The sequence below is a fragment of the Eptesicus fuscus genome, chromosome 5 (assembly GCF_027574615.1).
Source record: "Eptesicus fuscus isolate TK198812 chromosome 5, DD_ASM_mEF_20220401, whole genome shotgun sequence".
Taxonomy (NCBI): Eukaryota; Metazoa; Chordata; class Mammalia; order Chiroptera; family Vespertilionidae; genus Eptesicus; species Eptesicus fuscus.
The window spans coordinates 25044452-25071551 of NC_072477.1; the positions used below are offsets into that span (position 1 = coordinate 25044452).

General features: G+C 42.7%; 1 protein-coding gene across 6 annotated transcripts in view; it reads right to left on the reverse strand.

Annotated features, from left to right (window-relative positions):
* PCNX1 (pecanex 1) overlaps positions 1-27100 on the reverse strand; it is a 156147-nt gene that overhangs the window by 10589 nt on the left and 118458 nt on the right. For all 6 annotated transcript variants that reach the window (XM_028141477.2, XM_008138886.3, XM_008138887.3 and 3 more), the window contains 6 exons: positions 23572-23630; positions 21673-21888; positions 11443-11696; positions 8653-8883; positions 5573-5673; positions 4433-4583 (listed from right to left, as the gene is read on the reverse strand). In XM_028141477.2, coding sequence (XP_027997278.2) covers positions 4433-4583; positions 5573-5673; positions 8653-8883; positions 11443-11696; positions 21673-21888; positions 23572-23630 — 1012 coding nt within the window. The remainder of the gene's footprint in view (positions 1-4432; positions 4584-5572; positions 5674-8652; positions 8884-11442; positions 11697-21672; positions 21889-23571; positions 23631-27100) is intronic.

The following is a 27100-nucleotide window of genomic DNA, read 5'->3' on the forward strand; positions in this document are numbered from 1 at the left end:
CTAGTTTCTCCAGGACTAGGAGCCTTCAGCTGTCTTAAAGCTCACAACTATGAGCCATATCTCAACTAGTGAGAGGCAGGATAACATGGGTTTTAGAATCATTCTAGAGACATGGCTTTATGTGAAAAGTGCCTGGTTAGTAAGAAACACAATTTTAGAGATTTTTTTATGTAGTTTTAGTTTTTGTTAGCTAACAGATGATCCTTTACAGATATCCTACCTTACAATAGACAAATATGCAAATTGACCGCACCTTCGCTACACACAAGCCACGCCCACCAACCAATCAGGACAAGTATGCAAATTACCCCAAGAAAGATGGCGGCTAATTTGCATATCAAGACAGTGTAGAAAGAAGCCAAGAGATGCTGAAGGGAGCAAAGCTGCAGAGAAGCAAGCAAGCAGGGGGGAGGGGGGGAGAGAAGCAGAGGCGGGGCCGGGGGAGAAGGAAGAAGAGCGGGGCGGGCTGGCGGAGAAGGCGGGCTGGGGGACAAGGGAGGAGCGGAGGCGGGGCCGGGGGAGAAAAAAGGAGAGCGGGGCGGGCTAGCGGAGAAGGCGGGCCGGGGGACAAGGGAGGAGCGCAGGCAGGGCTGGGGGAGAAGGAAGGAGAGCGGGGAGGGCTGGCGGAGAAGGCGGGCCGGGGGACAAGGGAGGAGCAGAGGTGGGGCGGGCTGGTGGAGAAGGCGGGCCGGGGGACAAGGGAGGAGCGGAGGCGGGGCAGGGTAGAGTGCAGCAGAAACCCTATTGCAGGATTTTTCCTGCAACGGGAACGCTAGTATATATATCTCCTATATAATAAAGAGGTGATATGCAAATTGACCATCACTCCCAACACACAAGATGGCTGCCCCCATGTGGTCAAAGATGGCTGCCACAAGATGGCCAGCAGGGGAGGGCAGTTGGGAGGGACTAGGCCTGCAAGGGAGGGCAGTTGGGGGCAATCAGGCCTGCAGGGGAGGGCACCAGGCCTGCAGGGGAGGGCAGTTGGGAGCAACCAGGTCTGCAGGGAAGGGCAGTTGGAGGGGACCAGGTCAGCAGGGGAGGGCAGTTAGGGGCAATCGGGCTGGCAGGGGAGCAGTTAGTTGTCGATCAGGCTGGCAGGGGAGTGGTTAGGGGGTGACCAGGCTGGCAGGCAGAAGCGGTTAGGGGCAATCAGGCAGGCGAGCGGTTGGGAGCCAGCAATCCTGGATTGTGAGAGGGCAGTCGGACATTCCTTGAGGGGTCCCAGATTGGAGAGGGTGCAGGCTGGGCTGAGGGACACCCCCTGCCCCCGTGCATGAATTTCGTGCACCAGGCCTCCAGTGTATGTATGTATGTATGTGTGTGTGTATATATATATATATATATATATATATATATATATATATACATACATATATATATACATATATATGTATATATATATATATATATAAAGATATGAAAAAATCAACTTCAGTGAGGAAAACAAAGAAAATATATAAAAATATTTGTTTAGCTAAAATTTAGAGGATAGGGTTGCATTGAGGAATTTACAAAAGTAGTAGTATTGCAGTAATGAGCTATATTTTAAGCTCTCTGGGAACGTAATAGTTTAAATTGAGTTTGAGGTATGATTTACATACAATAAATGCCCCCACTCTAAAGGTAGTAGCTGCCCTTTGACAAATATGCACACCCATGTAACCACTGCCAAGTCTAGATGTGAAACATTTCCATCACCCCAAAGGCTCCTTCCTGCCTTTTGGCATTCACTCTCTATATCCCAAGCAATCACTGATCTGCTTTCTGAATCTATAGATTCATTCCGCCTGCTTTAATTTTATATAAATAAAATCATACAATATGGACTCTTCATATGTCTGACTTCTCTTGCTCTGCATAATGTTTGAGATTCATTCAGGCTGTGGTATCTCACAATAGTTCATTTCTTTGTAGTGTTAAGTAAACTTATTCTATCATGTGGCTATCCCATAATTTGTATGTTCATCCACTGACTGACATTTGAGTTGTTTCCAGTTCTGGGCTATTGTGAGTAAAGCTGCTATGCACATTTGGTTTGTGTGGACATCTATTTTTATTTTCTTGGGTAAATATCTAGGAGTAAAATTGCTGGGTCATATGTCAAGTATGTACTAATCCTTTCTTTTACTATATAAACCTATTGTCCACATTTGTGGATTTTCGTGAGTATATAACATATGAACTTTGCGGATGACCAGTATTGATTTACACATTTATCTTTTCCTGCCCAAGAGTCCCTCATGGACAATCCAACATGTGACTAAAAGTGTTGGTCAATAAATGGGTGTTATTTGTTACTTCATAGGTCGATCTCTATCTTCCTCGAAGGCGTACAGGAATTACAAAACTCATCCAGGTTGCACCTGCGTTCTCTATTGCCTCCTCAGCCCTCATGGCTGCCGGCTGATTCCCCCGCCTCACCCTCCCTGTTTGTCACTGCTTGTTGTCAGTCACGCTAATGGCGAGAGGGTGCTGTTCCCAAGTGTGGGCCTGATCATAAGGCAGAGAAGCACTGTTACAGGCAATAGTGCTTCAGCCAGAGGGACATGGAGGGAACAGACCCTAAAGCAACAGGCAAGAGCACGTATAGAGCGAGACTAGAGGCCGTGACCAAGGCATCAGAGGCTTTGGACCCTGTGCCTCGGTGTCTTCTCTGCCCGAGAGATGACACATCTGTCATAATGTTTAGGATGAACTGAAGATGCCTGTCAGGAACTGTGAAATAATTATGCTATGTAAAAGAGGTGATTTCTTACATAGAGATATTTAATTGGTACCTTTTGAGAAACCTGATTTGAAAAACATTTTAGGGAGCATTTAAAATCTTGCTTCCCAGCATTGTAGTCAGTTTGGCTCAAATAAAATTTTATACAGTAAAAATTTCTTTTTTAAAAAATATATTTTCATTGATTTTTTAGAGAGGAAGGGAGATGGATAGAGTTAGAAATATCAATGAGACAGAAACATCGATCAGCTGCCTCCTGCACACACCCCACTGGGGATGTGCCCTTGACTGGAATCGAACCTGGGACCCTTCAGTCCGCAGGCCAACGCTCTATCCACTAAGCCAAACCAGTTAGGGCTACAGTAAAAATTTCTTACAGGCTTAGGCAATGCATAGGACATCATAACACAAAAGGAGAAATACCAGACAGACAAAAACTAAATAAATAACAATTTTAAGTTCTAGTTATTACCTTTTTCTTTTACATACATTTAATTTTGTCTCAAACTCTAAAGCTAGTCTGAAGATGGATAACTCTATTTGATCCCAAATATATATTTTCCCCATCATCCTCAAAATAGGATTCCATTTTTCAGAGATTTTCAAATATTTCCCTTATTAGAAATGCTCCTGAGTAACAGAGGACTTGAACTTCATTCCAGTACTTTAGATCACAGTAAAATCACTTGAAGAGTTACTCACCTTTTATTTTTGGGAAAAAAATATTCAATCAGATATGAACACAGCAGATGCATTTTAATGAGTCTTATCATGTGGTCTCTATCATCAGATCTGATGACTACTGTCAAGTGGAATGAACAGAGCACAAGTGCCAGTACAGAAAGTCCTTGAATGGCAGCGTTTCATTATAATGTTGACTAGGGCCCGGTGCAAGAAATTCATGCACGGGGGATGGTTCCCTCAGCCTATCCTGCACCCTCTCCAATCTGGGAGCTCGCAGGGGAGCCCTCTCCAATCTGGTAGCCCTGACGGCTTAGGACCACTCCCCATGGTTCTCTGCTCTCTGCAGGGCCTGGCCGCTGCCCAGAGGCTCTCCGCTCACACTGCCCGCACCCCCCCAGGACTGGGGGACTCCGGTGGGGCTGAGGGGACTGGGTGCTGCCATCTTGAGGCTATGGGTGCCGCCATCTTTGTGACAGAGTGATGGTTAATTTGCATATTACCCTTTTATTACATAGAATGATCTGTAGAGTGTGCACATCCTCCCCACGTCTGTGTGGTTTCCTCCAGGTACTCCAGTTTCCTCCCACTCCCTAAAGCTGTGCATGTGAGGTGAACTGTCATGTCTCCATTGTCCCCATCTGAGTGGTCATGGGGTAGCTGTGCGTGGGCGCTATAATTTAATGTCCAGGTTTGATTCTGGTCAAGGGCACAGGCCCGGGTTGTGGGCTCGATCTCCAGTGCGGGGCTTGCAGGAGGCAGCCGATCCATGATTCTCTCTCATCATGGATGTTTCTCTCTCTTTCTCCTCCTCCCTTCATCTCTGAAATCAATAAAAAATGTAAAAAAAGAAAAAGAAACAAAGGTTCGGGATTCTAAGATATAGCATCTTGCCCTGAATCATGTTTTTCTTAGTTCCAAATCAGAATATTTCTCAAAAGGTTCCTAAGAAACATAACTTGGAAGTCAAGAGAAGAAGCACCATTAACTGATAGCAATGGATTAGAAATTTTCTCTTCTTACCTGATGAAGTTTAATGGACATACGGATTCCAGGGACTACTACTTTTCTTAGTAATTCCATGTCAGCAAAGATCCATTCGTCTCGAATTGAAGAAATACGGAAATCTCCCTTAAACAGGGCATGCAATCCATAGAGGAATGACTCTAAATTACTGTTAAGATTGGAGATAAAACATTTACATATTTTGACAACGGTCTTACGTTGCATTGATTCTTACATCTGGCTGTGCATCACAATCATGTGAGATTGTTTTTAAAATAGAGATTTTAAGAACGAATGTCAGCACCCCTAAATCAGAATTACAAGGAATAGGGCCTTTTGGCCTGGGATCACTGTTTACGAACCACTATAATAAAGTCCATGAAAATAAACAACAGGCACAGAGTATGTAAGTTAAAAGATATTAAGGAGGGGCTAGTGGAAAAGATGAAAATTTAAAATATATGGCACTTCTTAATTCTAATTCATTTGGATGCATATGTCAAGAAACCCAGTTTATATTTAGAGTTCCAAAATCTAATGTACAACTACACCGAGTGGCCAGATTATTATGATCTCTGAACGCATAATAATCTGGCCACTCAGTATATATATATTAGAGGCCCAGTGCATGAATTCGTGCATGGGTGGGGTCCGGCCAGCCTGGCCAGGGGGAGGGGACATCGGCGGTTGGCTGGCCTGCCTGCTGGTCAAACTCCTGATCGAGGGGACCATTTGCATATTAGCCTTTTATTATATAGGATATACACTGATGGCCAGATTATTATGCACTCAGAGATCATAATAATCTGGCCACTCAGTGTATATTCAAAGTATAAATGCTCTGGCAGAAACTGCAATGAAGAATGAAAAAATTTTAAAAAAAGGTAAATTGTTAGAAAAGAGATGTTATGGGGTGATTATTTTTTAAATGTCTCAAATCTATTAAATTCTCACTATCAATAGTTGCCTATATATGTCAACTTTAAAAGCCAGTTCTGTTAACCACTTAGAACTCAACTATGTTCAGCAAAAAGATTGATACAACATCTGAAGAGACTTTTGCAATAAATTAGCATAGTACGCTTCCATGAAAGACGATTCCAGACTTAGATCAGACAGCTTCCCACAATCCCTTCCTAAAAACAGAAATGCCATTACCTGGACATATGGTGGGATGCAGTCCCCAGAGCTCTTCGTCCCAGAACACAGAGTCCATAACAAAGAGTCACCAGGGAGGAATCTTTGTCCACATCCAGTGGCTTAAGAAAACAAACAACAACAACAAAAAGGAAACAAAAGACAGGGTGAAGGAGGTCAAAAGGTATAAATTTCTAGTTACAAAATAAATAAGTCATGGGGATTTAATGTAGTGACTATACGTAGTAATGCCATATTGCATATTTGGAAGTTGTTAAGAGAGATCTTAGAAGTTTTCATCACAAGGAAAAAAAATTGTAACTATGTGTGGTCATTGAAGTTAACCAGATCTACTATGGTGACCATTTTGCAATATATACAAATACTAAATCATTAGGATGTACACCTGAATGTCAATTATACCTCAAAAAAAAAAAGAAAAACAAAAAATGTTAATAATCAAAAGGGTATATATGTATTTCAAATCAGAATGTATCTATTTAATGAATCAGAGAGATTAAGAAACTCAACTAGTTTCTACATCCTCAGATAAAAGTTTTAATGAAAAGAAACAACAACAAAACACTATATAAGGAGGGTCTTTGGATTCTTTAAATAAAGTCTAATACTTTATAATACCAGGATGTAAAAAAAAAAAAAAAAGAACCAAGTGTAAAGTACTTAGATGTTTAGCTAAGATCCTAGTACTCTATAGAAGAACTCAGTTGCCATACAGAGTTACAAAACTTTTTTTCCTCATGATAAGAACTCTAAGATCTACTCTCCTAACAATTCAGGAGGGTACTGTCTCGGTAATGGGAGAAAAATCAGCTCCAGACTAATGGCTGGTCCCTCCTAAGAAAGCTTAAAAGCAAGCTCAGAAAGGATCAAACTGTCCCCAAAGAACTTAACTGTCACAGAGTTAAGGTCAAGAATATTTATAGGACTACAAAAATATCCAGCACCCATCAAGGTAAAATGCATAAAGTCCAATAAAAAGTTGTCAGGTATGTAAAGTAGCAGGAAAATATGACCCATAAAAGAATAACCAATTAATCACTCACTCAATCAAAATTGTCCCAAAAAGTTATTACAGTTCTTCAAAAAGATAGAGGAATGACATCATGCTGAGACATGAAAGATTTATATAAAAGACAAGTTAAACCCCAAGAGATACCAAAAATGCAATGTTTGAGATTTTTTTTTTAAAAATGTTACACGGGATTAATGGCATATTAAACAACGCAGAAGAAAAAATAAGTGATTTTAAAACATAGCAATAGAAACTTTGCAAAATTAAACAAAGAGATAAAAAGAGACTGCAAAAGGCATCAGTGAGCTGTAGGACATCAGGCAGCCTAATATGAATATAACTGGAGTTTTCAAAAAAAGGAAGAGGACAGAAAAAAAATGTTTAAAAAAATAATGGCTGAAATATTTCCAAATCTGATGAAAACTATATACTTAAGACTAAGGCAGGTACTACATCTAAAGACAGTCAGTGTGTATACCCAGACCATGATAAAGATGCTAGTTGTCCAGGTGGCTCACTATGCTCTGAGATACAGAGTAATCTTGTCCTCGGTGGTTCAACTACACCAGACTTTGCTTGGAAAACAAAAGTGGTGGTAGGAATTAGCTTTTGGAACCACAGGCCTTGCTTGGTATTGTGATTGTGTTACATGGGGTCTTATTAGGGGAGCATCATAGCCACGAGGGCCATGAGACCTAGAAGGAAAGTAGCAGTTGATGAAGTCTGTAGCTCACCTATTTTTAGCATAAGACAAGTTATCCTGAAGTGTGATTAGAAACCAGCTGAATTACAATCAGCCAAGGTGAAACAAATTTTGGATCCTCAGCCTAGACCTATAGAATTAGAATCTCTCAGGTGAGGACACTATCTGCATTTTCACACATGTTAACATCAGAAAGTCAATAGTCCAGGTCAAGCATATCAAACTCAAAGGCTAACACGGGCCAAATAAACAAGGTTTAAGTTTATGTGGGCCGCAAAAAAACAAAAGCTTCAATTTTCATAGAAATTTTAGTTCGATAGAGTCATGCTGAATACAAAGGGCTGAAATAAATGAGTAATTGTTAACATAAATAATAGAACATTTTAATAAAAATTAAAATTTTTTCTTGAACATTAACTTATCAGACACTGAATAACTGCACAAATTAATAAACGTAACGCAAGTAAACCCATTTTTCTTGTTCTCCTAAAGCGAAATATTTCCTGTTGCACACACCAAACAAGTCAGTCCAAGGCTAATGGCATGGCAATCAGCTGCTAAAATATTCTCTGCTAGTATCAGTGGAGAGAAATGGTGCACCTGAGCGTAAGGCACATAAGGGAAATGAATGCAACATGATTATCGTAATCAGTCATTAGCAAACATTTTAGTTCGTTATTAATAATTATGTATAATAGGATATTATAAAAATTAAGTTATGAAATTTTTATTAAAATGTTTCTTACACATCATTATATTGGCTGGGCCGCAAAAATATTCATTGTGGGCCACATGCGGCCCGCGGGCCGAGAGTTTGGGTTGCATGCGGCCCGCGGGCCGAGAGTTTGACATACTTGGGTGAGCAGTCATACTGCCCACATTTCAAGTGTTTAACAATAGCCAGATGTGATGGCTTAGTAACTACCACAATGGATCAGCATAGAACATTTCCATCATCACAGATAATGCTATTAGACTGCACTGGTTTAGACTTTGAATTTGGTTTGCATTTAGGACAAAGATATTAAATTATTGTGGTGTGTGAGAGTGTGTGTGTGGGGTGCTCCAAAAGGAAGAATTTAAGAAGGAACTGCATATGACCTGTAACCTGTGTATATGTATGTGCATGCACAGGACGGAGGCCACGCTAATTAGATGGTGAGATTATGACCCTGCAGGTTAAAAGCAAGGCAGGCCGCTTTCTTTAACTTGTTTTTCAGAGTTGGTTGGTTTGGCCCAACCATACTGAACCAGACAGGTCAGAAATAGGAAGGTCCGGAAAAATTGACCTCATAATAAAAAGCAGAGATAGTTTTCCCATCTTTAGAAAAACGAATTCAGAGTTATAAATGAAATAAACTCTACCTTTGCTCTTCGGGAAGAGCAATATTCGATCCAGTTGAGGTAAATCACACAGAAACTCTCCCTGGATATGCCCGCCAGTCGATGGTCATAGTCTTCATCGATGTTGGGATTAAACGTTGGGTCCACATCCACATAATTTCTATCGGCGTACAGACGTAGTCCCTCCTGCATTGTCTCATTAGCTAGCCACTCCTCTAGCTTAGAAGAGGTTGTAACATAATAAATGATTCCCTAATGAGGAAAAGATAGAAGCAAAAATTTGAACTAAATCACAATTTGAATTAATTTCCATTTTCAGTAAATAAATTCCAACTGTTTATACTGATAGTAGAAATCAAAAGTATATTATTCTGGCTCAATATTATAAATATACAGCTTAAGAATGCTATAATAATACGTACCTCAGCCCTTCCTGGATGAAAAAAACATTTAATTTAATACTTTTAAAATTACAACCCACAAATTCAGCAAGGCAACTTCAAAAACAATTCTAGTCTACTGATTTTAGGGCTTTTGAATTTAGAATCATTTAAGAGAGGTGAAAAGCCTTTATTGTGGTGCATTTCTTTTGAAAATTTTTCTCATAGAAAACTATTAAATGATCCTGTGATCCCAGCTGAAGTTATAGAAATACATCTAACTAGAGGCCCGATGCAATCAATTCCTGCAAGGGGTTCGGCCTTCGCAGCCCGAAGGTTGTTCGGCTATTGGGTCTAATTAGCATTATTACAGATGATAAAGCAATAGAAATATACATATTTAGAGACAGGAAAAGCCAAACACACATATGTAAAATCAATCTATTTATCTTCCTGAGGTTGTGTTTAATAAACATTAAATAGAAGACTCAAGGTTCACCCCAGTCAGCACAAATAAGGTGGTATATATAGGTAACACCACAAAATATGAAAACTTCAGATAAGGGTCATTAAAATTTAGCATGTATTTTCCTCCTGAAAATATTGACTTTGCCTGCCAGCTCCCAAATCATTACCATGCTGTACTTCTGCAAAATCTTTAGCAAAAACAAAAGAAAACAAACAAAAACAAAAACAAAAAAACCTGTGTAGTATAGAACCAACCCTGCCCAAAGAGTTTTGGGCTTTGCACTTGGGTCCTGGGAGGTAAGCTCTAAAAGAGTTTTTGTTCACCTGGAGGCTTAAGCTTTGAGGGGCTGGCGACTAAGGTTGGCCATATGGGTGCCCAATCACATTTAAGTGATTTCACTCCAAAAATAACTCTCCACCCTGAGACCCAGGTGAGCTTCCCTGATTGACAACACTCTGAGAGTATTATCTCACATTGTTGGCAGGAGAAACAGGCATTGTTGGTGCAATTCCACTGGGAGAGGACAACTGGCAACTCATGCCTTGGTATCTCTGGACTCTACCCTAGGTGCCTACTTGGCTGATCTTAATCTGTATCCTTCCACCTTAATAAATCCCACCTGTGAGTATGATGGCTCTGGGGAGTTCTGTGAGTCCTTATAGCAAACTACTGAACCTGAAGGTGATCTTGGTGACCACTCAAATCTTGTAATAGTTTTATTCAGCTTGTTGAAAGTAGTGCAAAGCAGTGGTTAATAGCAAGGGCTTAGGAGTCAGACAAGCCTGGATTTTAAATCCCTAACTTTACTTGCTAGTTAGAGGTCTTTGGGCAAGTAAACTTCTAATTCTTAATTTGTTTATTTGTAAAACAAGGATGTAACATTACTTTAGAGAATTAGGTAAGATACATGTATGCGTATGTATACATGCGTGTGTGTGTATATTCCTCAGCACAGTGCCTAGAACATATGAGCTACAAATGGTAGCTACTAATATTAATGAACAATGAATAAGTTTCACTAAAGAAAAAAACAGAGGAAACCTTCATAGGTATAATTTAGTGACTATACAGGATATCAGAGAATTGAAATCATGATATAGAAGCAAAGCACAAGTTTAAAAAATTATATATATACTAGAGGCCTGGTGCATGAAATTCATGCACTGGGGGGGGGGGGGTCCCCTCAGCCCAGCCTACACCCTCTCTAATCTGGGATATCCCTCTCACAATCCGGGACTGATGGCTCCCAACCACTTGCCTGCCTGCCAGCCTGATCACCCCCTAACTATTCCCCTGCCAGCCTGATCAACACCTAATTGCTCCCCTGCTGGCCTGATTGCCTCCAACTGCCCTCCCCTGCCGACCTGATCACCCCAACTGCCCTTCCTTGAAGGCCTGGTCCCCCTCAACTGCCCTCCCCTGCAGGCCTGGTCCACCTCAACTTCCCTCCCTCCCCTGCAGGCCCAGTTGCCCACAACTGCCCTCCCATGCCAGCCATCTTGTGGTGGCGTGAGGGTCAATTTGAATATTACCTCTTTATTATATAGGATATACATATCCTATATAATAAGAGAGGAATATACTAATTATCCATTATGCCCTGAGGAGTAATGACTGACCTCATAACGACTGGATCACGGATCAGCAGGAGGATGGGGCAGTGAGCTACAAGCAGGCGGCGGAGAGCTATAGGAGGGGGCAGGGCAGCAAGCTATGGGGGGGGGGGAGCGGGGGGAGAGCTACAGGAGGACGGGGCAGCAGGCGGAGAGCTACAGGAGGGCGGCAGCGAGCTACGGGCGCACAGATTCGTGCGCAGGGCTACTATATATATATGTATGTATGTATATGTATATATGTGTGTGTGTGTGTATACACACACACACACACATACACACACACACATATATCTTTTTCAAGAAGAGTCTTCAGTTATGAGAAGAGCTAAGCAGGCGCATACCCTACCTTGACATAGTAAGTGGTGAGTACTTTTCGAAGATCAAAGACTTGAAGCATAGAAGCAGCACTGTTGTCAGTGATGCTGTAACCCTCCAGAATGTACTTGGTGACTATGACTTCCCAAGCCAGCCAGCGCTGGCTAAATGCAGCATTGAATGACAGCACGTGAGGAACATGGCCAGGTTCACAACAGCAAAACCCTTCGTCTTCTTCCACACCTTCAGTTATAGCCTCTACTTCCCGCTGTTGACAGTAAGTACCTTAAAAAGAGAGACAGAGACCACTTACAAACAAAGGAGGACAAAATCATAAAGTAGGAAAACAAATGCTTTAAAGACAAGAAATTTAGAGAGAAGACATTTTATAGCAAATGAAAGTATGTGATTGATTGCCTTAGAATGGTCATTAACAAACTACAGCAAGCTCCTGAGACCAGGCGCATTGTATGTTCATCTCCTGCAGAATCACAACATGCATTAGCACATTCAAGGTTCTGAGGGTTTGTACCGTAGAGTAACTAACCTCCTTAATTTTTATTCCCCAATTCCCAAGCTTTTCAAACTGGGTTTATAACTGCATTCCTATCAAATGAAAACCAAATAAGTAAAGGTATATCTCCTGAGGGTTTGTGTTAATTCTGAAAAGGAAGAGTGGAATGAGAATCGAATCATCCCAAGGCACCTAATACAGATAGACATGCAAAACTCAAAAGAATGAGAGCTCCGTTTACCAGCATCATGTCCACGCTGCAAGCCAATATATTACATACATCCTGCTTATCTGGCTGTATAGCTTGTAATAGTTCATTTTAATTTAATGTTAAATACATAATTAAAATTTTTCTGTTGCCAATTCCAATAATATGGATAAGATTACATAACTGGCATTTGGGTTTTACCTGCTGATACAAGTTTCAATTATGCATGTATGAAGACGGATTATTCTGCACTAGCAAACAATGCTTTGAAGTGCCATTCTTTTATACAAGATACTCATCAAACAAGCATTCTCTGCATTAGTGTTATTGAAGTAAAAATACAAAATTAGATTAAATATTGAATTAGACTCACAGCAATCTAATACTAGCAAAATATCACCCATCACACTGAATGTAATTTTTAGTTTGTTATGTGGTCTTGCTTCTATTTAACTTGTAAATTCTTTATATTATATAAGGACTATAAAGTGATTATACTTAAGTATATTAAATTTAATTACAATAAAAATAACAAGTGGCGCTATACATTTTTTTTCCTTTAGAGAGAATGTATATACCGTCCATGTTTAAAACACACTGCTTTGAAAGAAAAGGTGCCAGGAAACCTAGTCCGACATGGTGGTGGTGGTGGTGGTGGTGTGATAAAAACTACTGAACAGGTAAGCTTAACCAAACTAATAAACTGTATGATTAGTACTCTAGAACCCTTGGCAATTTTATTATTTTCTACTTTAATTATATTGGTAAACACTTCCAAAATAATAACACATAGTGGTGACAAGAAAAACTCTGTCTTGAACTTGACAATAAGAGGAATGCCTGCTGTAGTTGATGACTGCCCATGATATGACTATAGATAAACATATACATTTTTTTCCAGAACAAGGACATATATAATCTTATAAAGTATTCTTCAAAGAAGTAATGGAAATAAAATTTAATCAATTGTCCTTTGGCACCTTTTGAGAGAATCATACTACATTGTTTCCTGTGATCTATTAAAAGAAGATGAATTCTATTAATATGCTTTTTTAGTACTTAACTTAAAAGGACCAATTACTAAACTGGTGAGGGAAACTTACAGAAAAGTATTGCTGGGTTTTGCTTATTCTGGGTTCTGAGGATTTTTGCATCTATAGTCATCATATATGAACTAAACTATAGTTACTTTTTTAGCCAGTTTGATCATCTTCTGGTATCAATATTACACTGATTTTGTAAAAAGTCTTAAGAAATTTTTTTTCTTTATCCATGTGCTAGAACAGATTAGAGAGGTCAGAAGAATTACTCAATTTCTAGAAGGAACTTCCTGAGCTTGGGTTTTTTAAACTGTGGCATGAAGTTGGATCTATTCCCTAGGTTTGATATTTGTTTTGTTACTTCCTTATATTGACTTTATCCTCTTTCTTGGAAGGCAGTCAAAGGTTTTTAAGTAAAGGAAATAACACGAAGAGCTATATTTGTGCAGTTCACTTTGACAGTGGCTTTTAGAGAAGAGATGTGGCAAGAGGGTTCTGACATTTACTCAGGAGACACAGGAACCTTGTTCAGAGTAGCAGAAAGTTAAATAAGGTATGAATTAACACAGGATATTTCACTCTACCAAACAAACCCCAAGAATATTTTCTAGCCCTAGCCTGTTTGGCTCAGTGGATAGAGTATTGCCCTGTGGACCAAAGGGTCCCGGGTTCGATTCTGGTCAAGGGCACATACCTCGGTTGCAGGCTCCTTCCCGGTCCAGGCCCTGGTTGGGGCACATGCAGGAGGCAACCAATCGATGTGTTTCTCTCACATCGATATTTCTCTCTGTCTTTCCCTCTCTCTTCCATATTCTTTAAAAATCAATGGAAAAATATCCTCAGGTGGGGATTAAAAAAAACAACAACAAAAGAATCCAAAAGGGTATTTTCTACTCCAACATACTCAAGTAATACATTTTACTTCAAAAAATTAAGTCAACAACAACAAAAAACAATAAGCACAGGAATTATTAATAATTGAAAACAGAATTTTGAGACTTGGAAAGGGATTCCAGAATATCTTTGAGGATCTACTACCAATATCTAGATCTTTCAGTCACTTGATAGTGAAAATAACTGGTAAAAATAAATAAATAGCAATTACGAAAACTAGATATGTTAGAATTAATTTGAGTAAAAAATGAAAGAAATCCAATTAGCATAATTTTTTTTTTACCTATAATGTTTGACTTAGAAAACTGTACTTGGTAGAAGCAACCGTTATAAATAAAAAGTTTACACAATAGAAGCTATAATCAGACAATTCTGATAGAAAAAATGAATTGGTAACTCAAATCTTGACATAAATTTACATAGAAAAGAATCTTGAAAAATGAAATAAATATGAAGAGGAAAACGGATCAAGAAATATGTTTAGTTAAATGTCACTTAAAACTTAGCATCCACTAGAAGAGACACTAAAATCAAAGGACTTAAATTGGCTTAATGGAATTTACCAGAAAACACATAAAAATGCTCAGCAGATCCAATATCTGCCTGGCAAAATATAGACACTCTTTTTTTTTTTTTTTTTTTTTTTTTTTTTTTTTTTTTTTTTAATTTCTTTATTGATTAAGGTGTCACATATTTGTCCTCATCCCCCCATTCCCATCCCACCCCTCTCCCCACGCATGCCCCAATCCCCTGTTGAACTTAACCGTTGGGTAGGCTTATATGCATGCATACAGGTCCTTTGGTTGAACTCTCCCCCTCCCCCCACCCTCCCCCTACCCTCCCCTATCCTCCCTCTGAGGCCCGATAGTCCGATCAATGCCTCCTTGCTTCTGGTTCTGTTCTTGTTCCTCAGACTATGTTGTTCATCATTTCCCCTAGATGAGCGAGATCATATGTCACTAGATATATACTAATAAGCACTGAATGTGAGACGAGCAATAATAGTTATGCTGACAGGCAAATGAATCAGTCTGTGGCGAGCTTCCCCCTGGACCAACAGTTCTTTTGAGACCCAATTTCAATGTCCAGTAGTTCCTTATGTGTACATGTCAGCACTGACCCCCCAGCTCTGGATGGTGGACAAATGGCGGTAACGGAGGTCCGACTCCCTCTGGTTTGGTCTCGGCCGAACCCAGGGGCACGGCGTCACCCGGACTAAGGGGCACGTGGCCTCACCCATACCCAAGGGGCGCGTGGTCCACCCGGGCCTGGGACCCAGCCTCACCCGGATGGATCCAGGGGCACACGGCCTCACCCGGACCCAGGATCTGGCTTCACCCGTACCCAGGGACGCTTGGCCTCTCCCAGACCCAGGGGCACGTGGCCTCGCCCGGGCCTAGGTGCACGAGGCCTCACCCGGATCCAGGGACACATGGTCTCACCCGGACCCAGGGACGCTTAGCCTCTCCCAGACCCAGGGGCCCGAGGCCTCACCCGGGCCTAGGTGCACGAGGCCTCATCCGGATCCAGGGACACATGGTCACACCCGGACCCAGGGACGCTTGGCCTCTCCCAGACCCAGGGCCACTTGGGCTCACCCGGGCCTAGGTGCACGAGGCCTCACCCGGATCCAGGGACGCATGGTCTCACCCGGACCCAGGGACGCTTGGCCTCTCCCAGACCCAGGGCCACTTGGGCTCACCCGGGTCTAGGTGTACGAGGCCTCACCCGGATCCAGGGACGCATGGTCTCACCCGGACCCAGGGACGCTTGGCCTCTCCCAGACCCAGGGCCACTTGGGCTCACCCGGGCCTAGGTGCACGAGGCCTCACCCGGATCCAGGGACGCATGGTCTCACCCGGACCCAGGGACGCTTGGCCTCTCCCAGACCCAGGGCCACTTGGGCTCACCCGGGCCTAGGTGCACGAGGCCTCACCCGGATCCAGGGACGCATGGTCTCACCCGGACCCAGGGACGCTTGGCCTCTCCCAGACCCAGGGCCACTTGGGCTCACCCGGGCCTAGGTGCACGAGGCCTCACCCGGATCCAGGGACGCATGGTCTCACCCGGACCCAGGGACGCTTGGCCTCTCCCAGACCCAGGGCCACTTGGGCTCACCCGGGCCTAGGTGCACGAGGCCTCACCCGGATCCAGGGACGCATGGTCTCACCCGGACCCAGGGACGCTTGGCCTCTCCCAGACCCAGGGCCACTTGGGCTCACCCGGGCAAGGTGCACGAGGCCTCACCCGGATCCAGGGACGCATGGTCTCACCCGGACCCAGGGACGCTTGGCCTCTCCCAGACCCAGGGCCACTTGGGCTCACCCGGGCCTAGGTGCACGAGGCCTCACCCGGATCCAGGGACGCATGGTCTCACCCGGACCCAGGGACGCTTGGCCTCTCCCAGACCCAGGGCCACTTGGGCTCACCCGGGCCTAGGTGCACGAGGCCTCACCCGGATCCAGGGACGCATGGTCTCACCCGGACCCAGGGACGCTTGGCCTCTCCCAGACCCAGGGCCACTTGGGCTCACCCGGGCCTAGGTGCACGAGGCCTCATCCGGATCCAGGGACACATGGTCTCACCTGGACCCAGGGATGTGTGGCCTCTCCCAGACCCAGGGGCACGTGACCTCTCCCAGACCCAAGGGCACGTGTCCTCACCCGGGCCTAGGTGCGCGAGGCCTCAACTGGATTTATGGACACCTGGCCTCACTCGGACCCAGGGGAGCGCGGCCTCCCCCAGACCCAGGGGCGCTTGGCACCTCCCCAAGAGTCCCGCCTCTCCCCGCAGGCATCTGGGTCTCCCACGGGTCCCCAGAAGCTGGATTTCAGGGTGATGGAGAGCTAATCTCCCCTAGGTTTGGAACAAAAGCCCCTTTCCCCCGCCACCAACCAGACCCACGCCCCTCCACACCTCATCCCCTCCGATTTCGCTGGTTTCCTCTTCCCTCTTAGCTATAAATCTACCATTCAGCCATCTCTCCTGTAGTTCTGGATGGTAGAGGCTCTGTCCTCCATTCGTGCCCCTGAAATTGCTGTGCGCGGTGGAGTTCGCAGTTCCTTTGTTTAACTTAGCCGCCTTCTTGATTCTCCTCTGTCAAAATGGCTTAAAGGGCTTGAATGTAAGATGAGAACTCCTAAGAATCCTCCAAATCGGTGTTGGCGGCCTCCGGGGCCTCGAGGATCTCACTGCGCAGTTCGGCCAGGTCGGTGGCGCGGATGCGCCCCTCCTGCAGAAAGATGGTCTCTTCCTTTACAGAGAGCTGCTGTGCCGAGTCCGCGGCCGCCGCCACAGCAGCTGCTGCGGCGCCCACGAGCCCATGGCCCCGGCTGCGGTGCTGACTGAGAGGAGCAGCCGCCCGGTCTGGGGAGACGCGAGCAGCAGTCGCCACCCTCACTAGTCCATGTTCCAGTTGTATTTCCGAAACTGCCATGCGAGGCAACACATCAGCCTTCACCTCCGCCGTCATCTTTTTCGAATTTCCCAATTTGTTCTTCTTAATCCCTTGAATTCAGTCAACTCTACTGAGGTCTAGTGGCGCCGGGAGGTGCACGGAGAGGGCGCCCGGGCCTCCGTCCGGTGTACGGGGCGCGCGGCCCGCGGAACCAGGCGCGCGGGGGCCTCGCGGCGGGGATGTGCGCTGGTCGGCCGCCGGGCTCCGGGCGCCACTGCCGCGGCGGCGTCCCCAGCGCCCCTGGCCGGGCGGCCTGCGGGGGCGGCGCAGTTGCGAAACTGAGTGAGTATCTACAGTTAAGTCTTGATTGTTGTTGGTGTCACTAGGAGGAATTGTCCTCCAGGCCACTTGGCCGTGAGGACCCTCTTTGTCTATATAGGAAGAGTTGCTGTGCAGGAGACATGAGGCTCCTGTGTCTGTGTCCCTCTGTATTCCTTGCAAACACCTCTGAGAGAAACGCGCCCTGGAGTTTCGCCCGCTGCCTGGAACTGGGTTGCAATGTAGTTGGAATTGGGTCTCAGCGCAGTCTGGCGCCTTTGTCTCCTTCCCAGCAGGGCCATTCAGTGGCGCAGGCAACAGTCCGTCCTCTGCGCGCCCTCCCGTGCGCGCCTCTGGAGCCGCCGCTCCTCTGTGCCTCTGCCCCACAGGCCAAATTCATTCCCCCCGCATGCGCCTGGCTTCCCAGGGTTTCGCCCGGAACTGGGGTTCAGTGCAGTCGGAACTGGGGTTCAGCACGGTCCGGAGCCCTTGTCTCCTTCCCGCTAGGGCAGTTCAGTGGCGCAGGCAACAGTCCGTCCTTTGCGCCCCTTCCTGCGCGCGCCTCTGGAGCTCTGCCTTCCGCCGCTCCTCTGTGCCTGCGCCCCACAGCCCAGATTCATTCCCCCAGCCTGCACCTGGCTTCCCAGGGTTTCGCCCGGAACGGGGTTCAGTGCAATCGGAGCCGGCGCTCAGCGCAATCCGGAGCCTTTATCTCCTTCCTGCCAGTGAACGCCGGCCAGGCCGTCAGCCGCCCCTTCCTCTCCGGCTCCATCCTCCCCGCAGGCGCGCGTGCTCGTGTCTCCGCCCGTTTCTCCATACCTCAGGCTTTTGCGGCTCCCCCGACTGTCCCCGTGGCCTTCTCCTTCCCCCCAGCTGTGGGCATTTCAGTCCGCCAGCTTTCCTGTGGTTCTGGACGATGACCGTTCTGACCTCTAGTTGTATTTTTGAAATTGTTGTGCCCGGCTGCGGGTTAGGTGTTTAACCTATGGCGCCATCTTGGTTTCTTCAATATTGACACTCTTGATTAATATTTTGAGGGGTCAAAGGTAGCTACAACAGGGGCCAACGTTGTGAAGGAAAGAAGTTCTGGAATAAAGAGAAAGCTCTATGACTCTACAAAATTAAATATGAATTTTATGCTAACTTCAGTGATAGGTGCTGGACACATAATGATGAATGAAGCAGGTCTGATTCCTGCTCTTGAGGAGCTTATAATATACAGCCAAGGCTTACAAAATACAACCTTGAGCCTGGCTGGCATGGTTCAGTGGTTGAGTGTGGACCTGTGAACCAGGAGGTCACGGTTTGATTCCCAGTCAGGGCACATGCCTGGGTTGCAGGCTCAATCTTCAGTGTGGGGCGTGCAGGAGGCAACTGATCAATGATTCTCTCTCATCACTGATGTTTCTATTTCTCTCTCCCCTGTCCCTTCCTCTTTGAAATCAATAAAATATATATTAAAAAAAATAACAACCTTGAGCCAAACTCAAGCCAAGAGTGATTTTTATATTTTTAAAGGGTTGTTTAGAAGACAAATATGTAACAGAGAATGTACATAGGCCCAAAACTTTATAAACACAAATAAACATAAAATTAAAACTATGATAAGAACTAAGGAGCTAAAAACAGAGTAATAATAGGGATAATCATGTAGGACAGGTGGTTAGAGAAGGCTTCTCTGAAAAATTGACATTTAGGCTATTACTTAAAGATAATTATAGGATTAGCCAGATGGGAGATTGGTGGGAGGAGGGGGGATGGTTGGTACTTTCTGGGCAAAGGGAAAGGCAATAGGAGTCCTTAGTAAGGAATTTAGCAAGAATGTGGGAAGAGTGAGTGAGGAGGTGATACAATATAGCCAGGCTGGAGAAGCTGGCAGAGGCCAGATCATGCAGTGTTGCAGGGCATGTTAAGAAGTTGAATTCTATTTTAAATGCAATGGGAAACAACTGCAAAACGTAAGCATGGAAGGGACATTGATCAAGTTTGCCTTTTAAAAAAGTCACTACAACTGACTGAAGAATTACAGGTAGCCCTCGCTATCCACATCCAGCAAGGAATCAGATAGTAAAGAGGTACTATGTTCCCAAATTGGTTTGATTTGAATTTTGTCTGGCAAACAGTAAGAATTTGGATGGCAAAGGATTTATCCAAAATTTTATTTGAAACTTCTTGGTACCAGACAGTGAAAGTTGGGAGACTGACAGAATTTGGATCAAATTTTCTTTGGAGATTTCTTTCTTTCTTTTTTTAAAATCCTCACCCAAGGATATGTTTTTATTGATTTAGGGAGAGAGAGGAAGGGAGGGAGAGAAAAACTCATCAACGTGAAAGAGAAACATCGATCAGTCACTTCTCATACATGTCCCAAAGGGGAACAGAACCTGCAACCTAGGTACGTGCCCTGACCGGGCACTGAACCCGCCATCTTTTGGTATATGGGACAATGCTCCAACCACCTGAGCCACCCGGCCAGACATGATTTAGAGAATTTCTGATCAATATAGTAGATTGAGCAAATAATAAAAAGGACCTCCTTCTAATTCACACAGATAGGAATGCTAGAAAAAATAGCCTTCCACACACATTTGTTTTTGTTTTTTTAAAAAAGTTAAAGTTTAAAAGCAAAGGTGAAATCTTCAGATGCCGACAATTTAAAAAGAAGCTGAAGTCATAGCAGGTTTGGTGTAGTGGTGAGTGGGTACTGACTCTTAATGAGTCTACTAGCAGTTGGATTAGATTTGAATAGCACTAGGTAAGACTATAGAAGAGATAGAATTAAGGTCCATAGGACAAGAATAGAAGAACGAGAGTGAGAGCGAGCGAGCGAGAGAGAGAGAATGAGAATGAGCTACAAATAGATTACAAATGAATAACCAACATCAACATTTACTGCCTTAATCTGAGTATGTGTCTCACAAGTAAACTCTTATTTCCCATTCATGGAGTAACTTTAGAGAAGCACTTGTTCCATTAACAAAAGATATTATATGACATTTGTTATGTGATTCTATACCACAACAGGGTGTAAGTCTGATTTGACCCTCTACCTAGTCAAATGCTTTCTTATTTCTTATTTCAGGTTAAAAACACACAAGGCACTTCTTAGAATACATCAAAACATAGCTTAGATGCTCTCTCTAAAAACTCTCAAGTCCAAATGTTCCCTAGATTGGAAAAATATACATTAACAGGACGTTCTTCAATTCCTAAAAAACATGTTTCTATTCATACTTATAAGATATTCAACTTATATCACTTGATAACATTAAGTTGATGTTTCTGAATGCATGATTTTCTGTGTGTAAATACTTTCATTTGTCTTATACGAAATTGTTGAGGGCTGGTGAAGGAACGGGAGTAACTACTTATGGGTATGAGACTTTACTTTGGGGAGATGAAAATTCTTTGGAACTAGACAGAGGTGGTGGTTACACAACATTGTAAATGTACTAAAAGCCACTGATTTGTTCCCTTTAAAATTGATAACTTGATGTTATGTGAATTTCACTCCAATAATAATAATTTTAAAAAAAGCTGTTGAAGACAAAGTAACTTGGTTAACTACTCTCTGCCTCACACAAAACACCACACTGCCTTCTGTTAGCCATCTAACAGATCACAGAAATTCAGCAACACTGGAAAACAAGTCACTTATACAATAGTGGTACTGCCTTTACATATATGGCATATTGCAAAAGTGAATCTTTTTGCAATATGAAATTTTTTTTTGGGGGGGGAGGATCTAATAGTTACTCTCTAACAACTTTCCTCATTCTACAAGTCCAAAGACTAAGGATCGAATTTTATAATTTGTGATTTGCAGTGTAAACACAGAAAACTCAGATACCACAGGAGTACATTATAGAAATAAAAGGTGTCTGTCTTACCTCTGAATTCAAGTCCCCGCAGCTGGAAAGTGACTAGCCCGTTGCCGATCTCTATAAGGTGTACTAATGCATTGAGGTAGTCAGAGGCAAGAATGAAACAGTCCCCTGTACTGTAGTTTCCCCACCGTCCTAGGAGCAAATCACCACAGAGACTGTGTTGTAGGGATCTGGTTAAATGTTCATAAAAGATGGAATTCAGATTGTTGTCATCTGATCCTACAAGAAGGGATTTTTTAAAAATGTTAAATTTTACCCTAAAATCACTTTATTTGAATATACAAGAGTGTTAAACATATTAAAACTAATTTTCAGTTAGGGTTGTATCTTTATTTTTTGACAAGGACAATAATATTCAAACTCTTACAATTTTTATACAAAAACGAAATACAGAGTGATGGCAAAAGTTTCAGAATTTAGGGTTAGAAGTCACGTAACCTCTCTGAATCTCTGGTTCCCATCCATAAAATGCAGCAATTGGAGTAGATGAAATCTAAGGTCTTTCCACCTTTTAATAGTCCATGATCTTTTCTATCACTGTTCAATGAACTATGCCTTATAGTTAAAACCATGCAAGAGAAATAAAAAGAGATTTTTTTTCTGAAAATCAGAACTAGAACAAAAAGGCATACTAATAAAGAAAATGGGTAATACAAAACTTGAACAAACAAGATAGTTCAAAACAAAGATAAATTATCAGTCAAAATAACTTATATATTGAGATGGCTAAAACTAATTTTCAATAGAAATAAACTGTATATATAAAAAAGCAGCAAAGAACCTACAAAAGTTTAAGAAAAAAAAGAGTAAAACATTACCCAATAAATGAAATGACCATCTTCAGAAATAACCCATGCAAGGCAATAACCTACCTGTAAATGGCTGCCTTTAAACTCGGCCTAACTGAATAATAAAACAATGAAAGGGCAATGCCAGACTGTCTTCAATAAAATGGCCCGGTATGATGCTCTGTCTGACCACTACAAAGTATGCATACTAATTCATATTAACTCAGGACATGGCCTCTTTGATATACAGAATGGCATCATCAGCATCGTGAGAATTCCATGCCCCTTACAAAGACATACTAGAGCTGAGATGGCTGTTTTATCTACCAGAACGTGATAATGACAGCCATTAATATCAATTAATTAGTTCTCCTTAATCCAATTTTATAATTAGAAATTAATCTGATTATTATAATTTAGTTTCTTAAGTAGATAGCATTGCAAGGAATCTTTGAGTCAAATGAATACAAGTATTTCAGTCTATTTGGGAGTAGTATTTCTTTTAGTAAATTAATACATTGGATTTCTGTGGTTGGAGAAATGTGATTCACACTTTCTGTGTCAGATTACTAATGGGTGGGCCAACAAAAGTTCCCCAAACGACAAAACTAAGAACCAGACTTTAGAAATGGTAACACTACCAAGTGCTACTCAATAAGGCCCTGTGTTGAATGGCTATTTGGCCCTCCTACATGACCTCTCTATGTCAATTAACTAAATGAAGTTAAATAAATATTTACCTAAACATTCAGAGAAGGGGGGAAACAAAACATATTAATAAAACACATCCTGGTTAGATTACACAGTATTCAAGACAGCTAACCAATTTTACTTTGACCATGTTCTACTTTTTAACCTATATAAGAATAATCTTTAAATGGCAATTTTTATCCCTATCAGTGTTCTTAAAATACATTTCATCAAATATGGATATCTAAGTTGTAGATACTCTAATTCATGTATATTTTGCTAAAGTAAACAAAATAAAGCAAAAGGTATTTGGTTTAAAAATGACCATTTGGAACCCACACAGGATTCCTAACAAGTCGGGAGTGAAATATATATGTAACAAATTCATTAGACAGGCTTCTTGATTCACAAACAGAGCTGTTACCTGGATTTCTATCAAGCTGGGAAGCCAATCTGGTATTTGAATGATCCACTCGTTTTGTGCTGAAGATGGCAAAATAAAACATTTTTAGTACTCTTTTTTTTTTATATTTAAAAATGCCTATCAAGCAAAAACAATACAATATTTGATGAAATAAATATTACCACTTTATGACTATCTCTGAGAAAAATCTATGATTAGCATATTGATAAAACTCTGCAGTAGCACAATATTAGAGGGTTTTTTTTTATTTTTCCACATCCATCATACATAAACACAGCAGTTATTTCCTAACTGGTGTGTCACCAAACAGTGTGTAGAGACATTGTTGAGTTTAATGTAAAAATATAATTCAGCAGGATAAGAAAAAAACACACCACACTGTATATAGATCTTAAAGATGCACAGTGCATGAAACATTCTTTGCAAGGGGAAGGTAACATCTATTAATGCTCAGTGTTCCTTTTAACAGTGGTTCCCAAAACGTGGTCCACAGAACCCCGAGTAGGGAACTCAAGACCCTTCCAGGGAATTTTCCAGATCAAAACTATTTCCAAAATAATATTGAGCAATTATTTGTTTCTTTCACTGTGTTGGCAATTGCACTGATGGTACAGATCAAGGTGGGTAAGACAGCTGGTGCTTTAACATGAATCAAGGTAGGGGCACCAGATTGTACTATTTGTTACTGCCACACACGCACAAGACAAAATACAATAAATAAAAATTCAACTTCCACCTTAAAATGTTCTTAATGAACAAATATCAATTTTATTAAATTACAAGCCCTCTTTCTAACACAGTGTGTGACACGTATAGCACCTCTGCTGCGTTGCTGAGTAGGGTGGGTGTCTCGAGGGAAAGCATTATGCATCTGCTGGATTTACACACTGGGTACTTTTTTCACAGGAGACATTTTTACTTGAAAGGCTGTTGGATAAACTATGATTATTCAGCCCTGGGTATTTGACAAACATTTCTCAAAAATGAAGACAGAGAGTCTGCCATTTCAAAGAAAACAACTGACAAGGGTATCTGTTGCCAATAATAAGAGTTTTTAAGCAAAAATTAGAATTTTGGAAAACTTATATTTACCACCATGAGCTTGATAGTATCTCAAAAATAGTTTTCTTTTGCGATTGGAAGTGATATGAATGAATACATTTTAAAAAATATTATATAGTGAAATATGTCAAAATTTGGAAGCTCTACATTACTCACTGAACCAATATTTTCTAAATGATCGATAAAAGATGTTACAAGATTACTTGTAGGTAAAAAGATCCATCCAAAGTGTTAGACTTATCAGTAGATTATGCTGTAACACAGTTCCAGAAATTCATGGATATGGTTTTAGATTCCACATTTCAACTAATCTTTAGGAAACAAACCATTTGTCGACTTTTACTGAAAGATCAAAAAATATCCACAGTTGACTAAAAAGGCAATCAAAACACTTCTTTCTTTTCCAACTATGTCTGTGAGGCCAGATTTTCTTCATATACTTCAACCAAAACAGTATATGGCAACAACAGACTGAATGCAGCAGCAGATAAGAGAATCAAGCTGTCTTTTTTTTTTTTTAAATCTTCACTGGAAGATATTTTTTCCATTGAGTTTTAGAAAGCGTGGAAGGGAGAGAAACACCGATGTGAGACAGACACATTGATTGGTTGCCTCCCGCATGCTCCTGGACTGCAACCAAGGTACGCGCCCCTGACTGGAATCAAACCTGGGACCCTTCGGGTCCACTGGCCCACACTCTATCTACTGAGCCAAACCGGCCAGGACTTGAGCTGTCTTTTATTAAGCCAGACATTAAAGAGATTTATAAAACAACTAGTGGCCCGGTGCATGAAATTCATGCACGGGGGGGAAAGGGGTGTCCATCAACCCGGCCTGCACCCTCTCCAATCTGGGACCCCTCGGGGGGATGTCCGACTGCCTCTTTTGGCCCAATCCCTTAAAATGTTTAAGCTCCATGACTCAGTAAGTTTTCTTATAGATAGTCTTCCTTAACTTAAGAGAAAAAAAAGAAATTTGGAGAGATTACGTAAAAGGATAATTTTTAGGAATCAGGTTAAATAGCCCGAGGAACTAAGCCTAAATGGAAAACTTCATGTACAAAATGGTCACTGAAAACTTATCTTCATGAAAAAAACAGAATCTATATATATAAAAGCCTAAGCAGCCGTTTGCCTGGTAGCTATAATGTGGAATGACCACCAAGGGGCAGATGCTCCAACCAGTAGAGGAGGGAGCCCCATTCCTCACGGAATCCGCCATGGGTTAGGTTCCTGCTGGGGCACTGTCAGCCCCGAATCTGGTTCACCCACACCCCAGACCCAGAGAGAAGGGAGGAGGAAGCCCGATTCCTCGTGGAATCGGCCATGGGTTAGGTTGCTGCTGGGGCACTGTCATCCCCGAATCTGCTTTACCTGCATGCCCTCTCGAAATCCAGGACTCTTCGGGGGATGTCAGAGAGCCAGTTTCGGCCCAATCCCCACAGGCTAAGCCGAGGGACCCCACCGGCACACAAATCCGTGCGGGGCCTCTAATTAACCTATAAAATATTTAGCTCTAATAATAGCTATTTCTAAGAAAAACATGAAATAACTAATTATCCTATATAATAAAACCCTAATATGCAAACTGACCGAACAGCAAAACAAGCAGTGGAACGACTGGCAGGGGGCAGACGCTCAATGAAGGAGCTGCCCCCAACAAGCCCCGAGAGGGAGGCGACCAGTGGCGGTGGCGGCGGGGCCAAGGCGGGTGCCAGTGGGGGGCCCCGGATCACCCTGCCCACCGGTCGCCCCACAGATCGGCCCTGATCGCCGGCCAGGCCTAGGGGCCCTACCCTATATATTGGGAACAGTCTCTTAGATTTAAAAATTAAAACCTGGAAGGCGCCGAAACCGGTTTGGCTCAGTGGATAGAGCGTCGGTCTGCGGACTGAAAGGTCCTGGGTTCAATTCCGGTCAAGGGCATGTGCCTTCGTTGCGGGCACATCCCCAGTAGGGAGTGTGCAGGAGGCAGCTGATTGATGTTTCTCTCTCATCGATGTTTCTGACTCTCTATCCCTCTTCCTTCCTCTCTGTAAAAAATCAACAAAATATATTAAAACAAAAACAAAAACAAAAACCTGGAAGGCTACTCTAACACTGAAAAAACAGGATGATGCAGCGATGACATGCATGGACTCTGGCTTACACATTTTGTGGTCAGCCCTGATTCTGACTCTTATAACTGTGTGACAAAGCCAATTACTTAACTTCTCTCTGCTTCAGTTTTTCCAACCATAAGATGGGGAAAATGGTACTGCCTCAGAAGGATCATGGTATGTACTACTTTTTATAATCAAGGCAAAAAAATGTAGCTGTCCATACAACAGCAAGACGCTTTTCACCTGTATGAAAAGTATGGTCACTGGTGCATGTAGTGTCCTGGATTGCGAGAGAGCACAGGACAGGCTGAGGGACACCCCTCTCCCCAACCGTGCACAAATTTCATGCACCAGGCATCTAGTGAC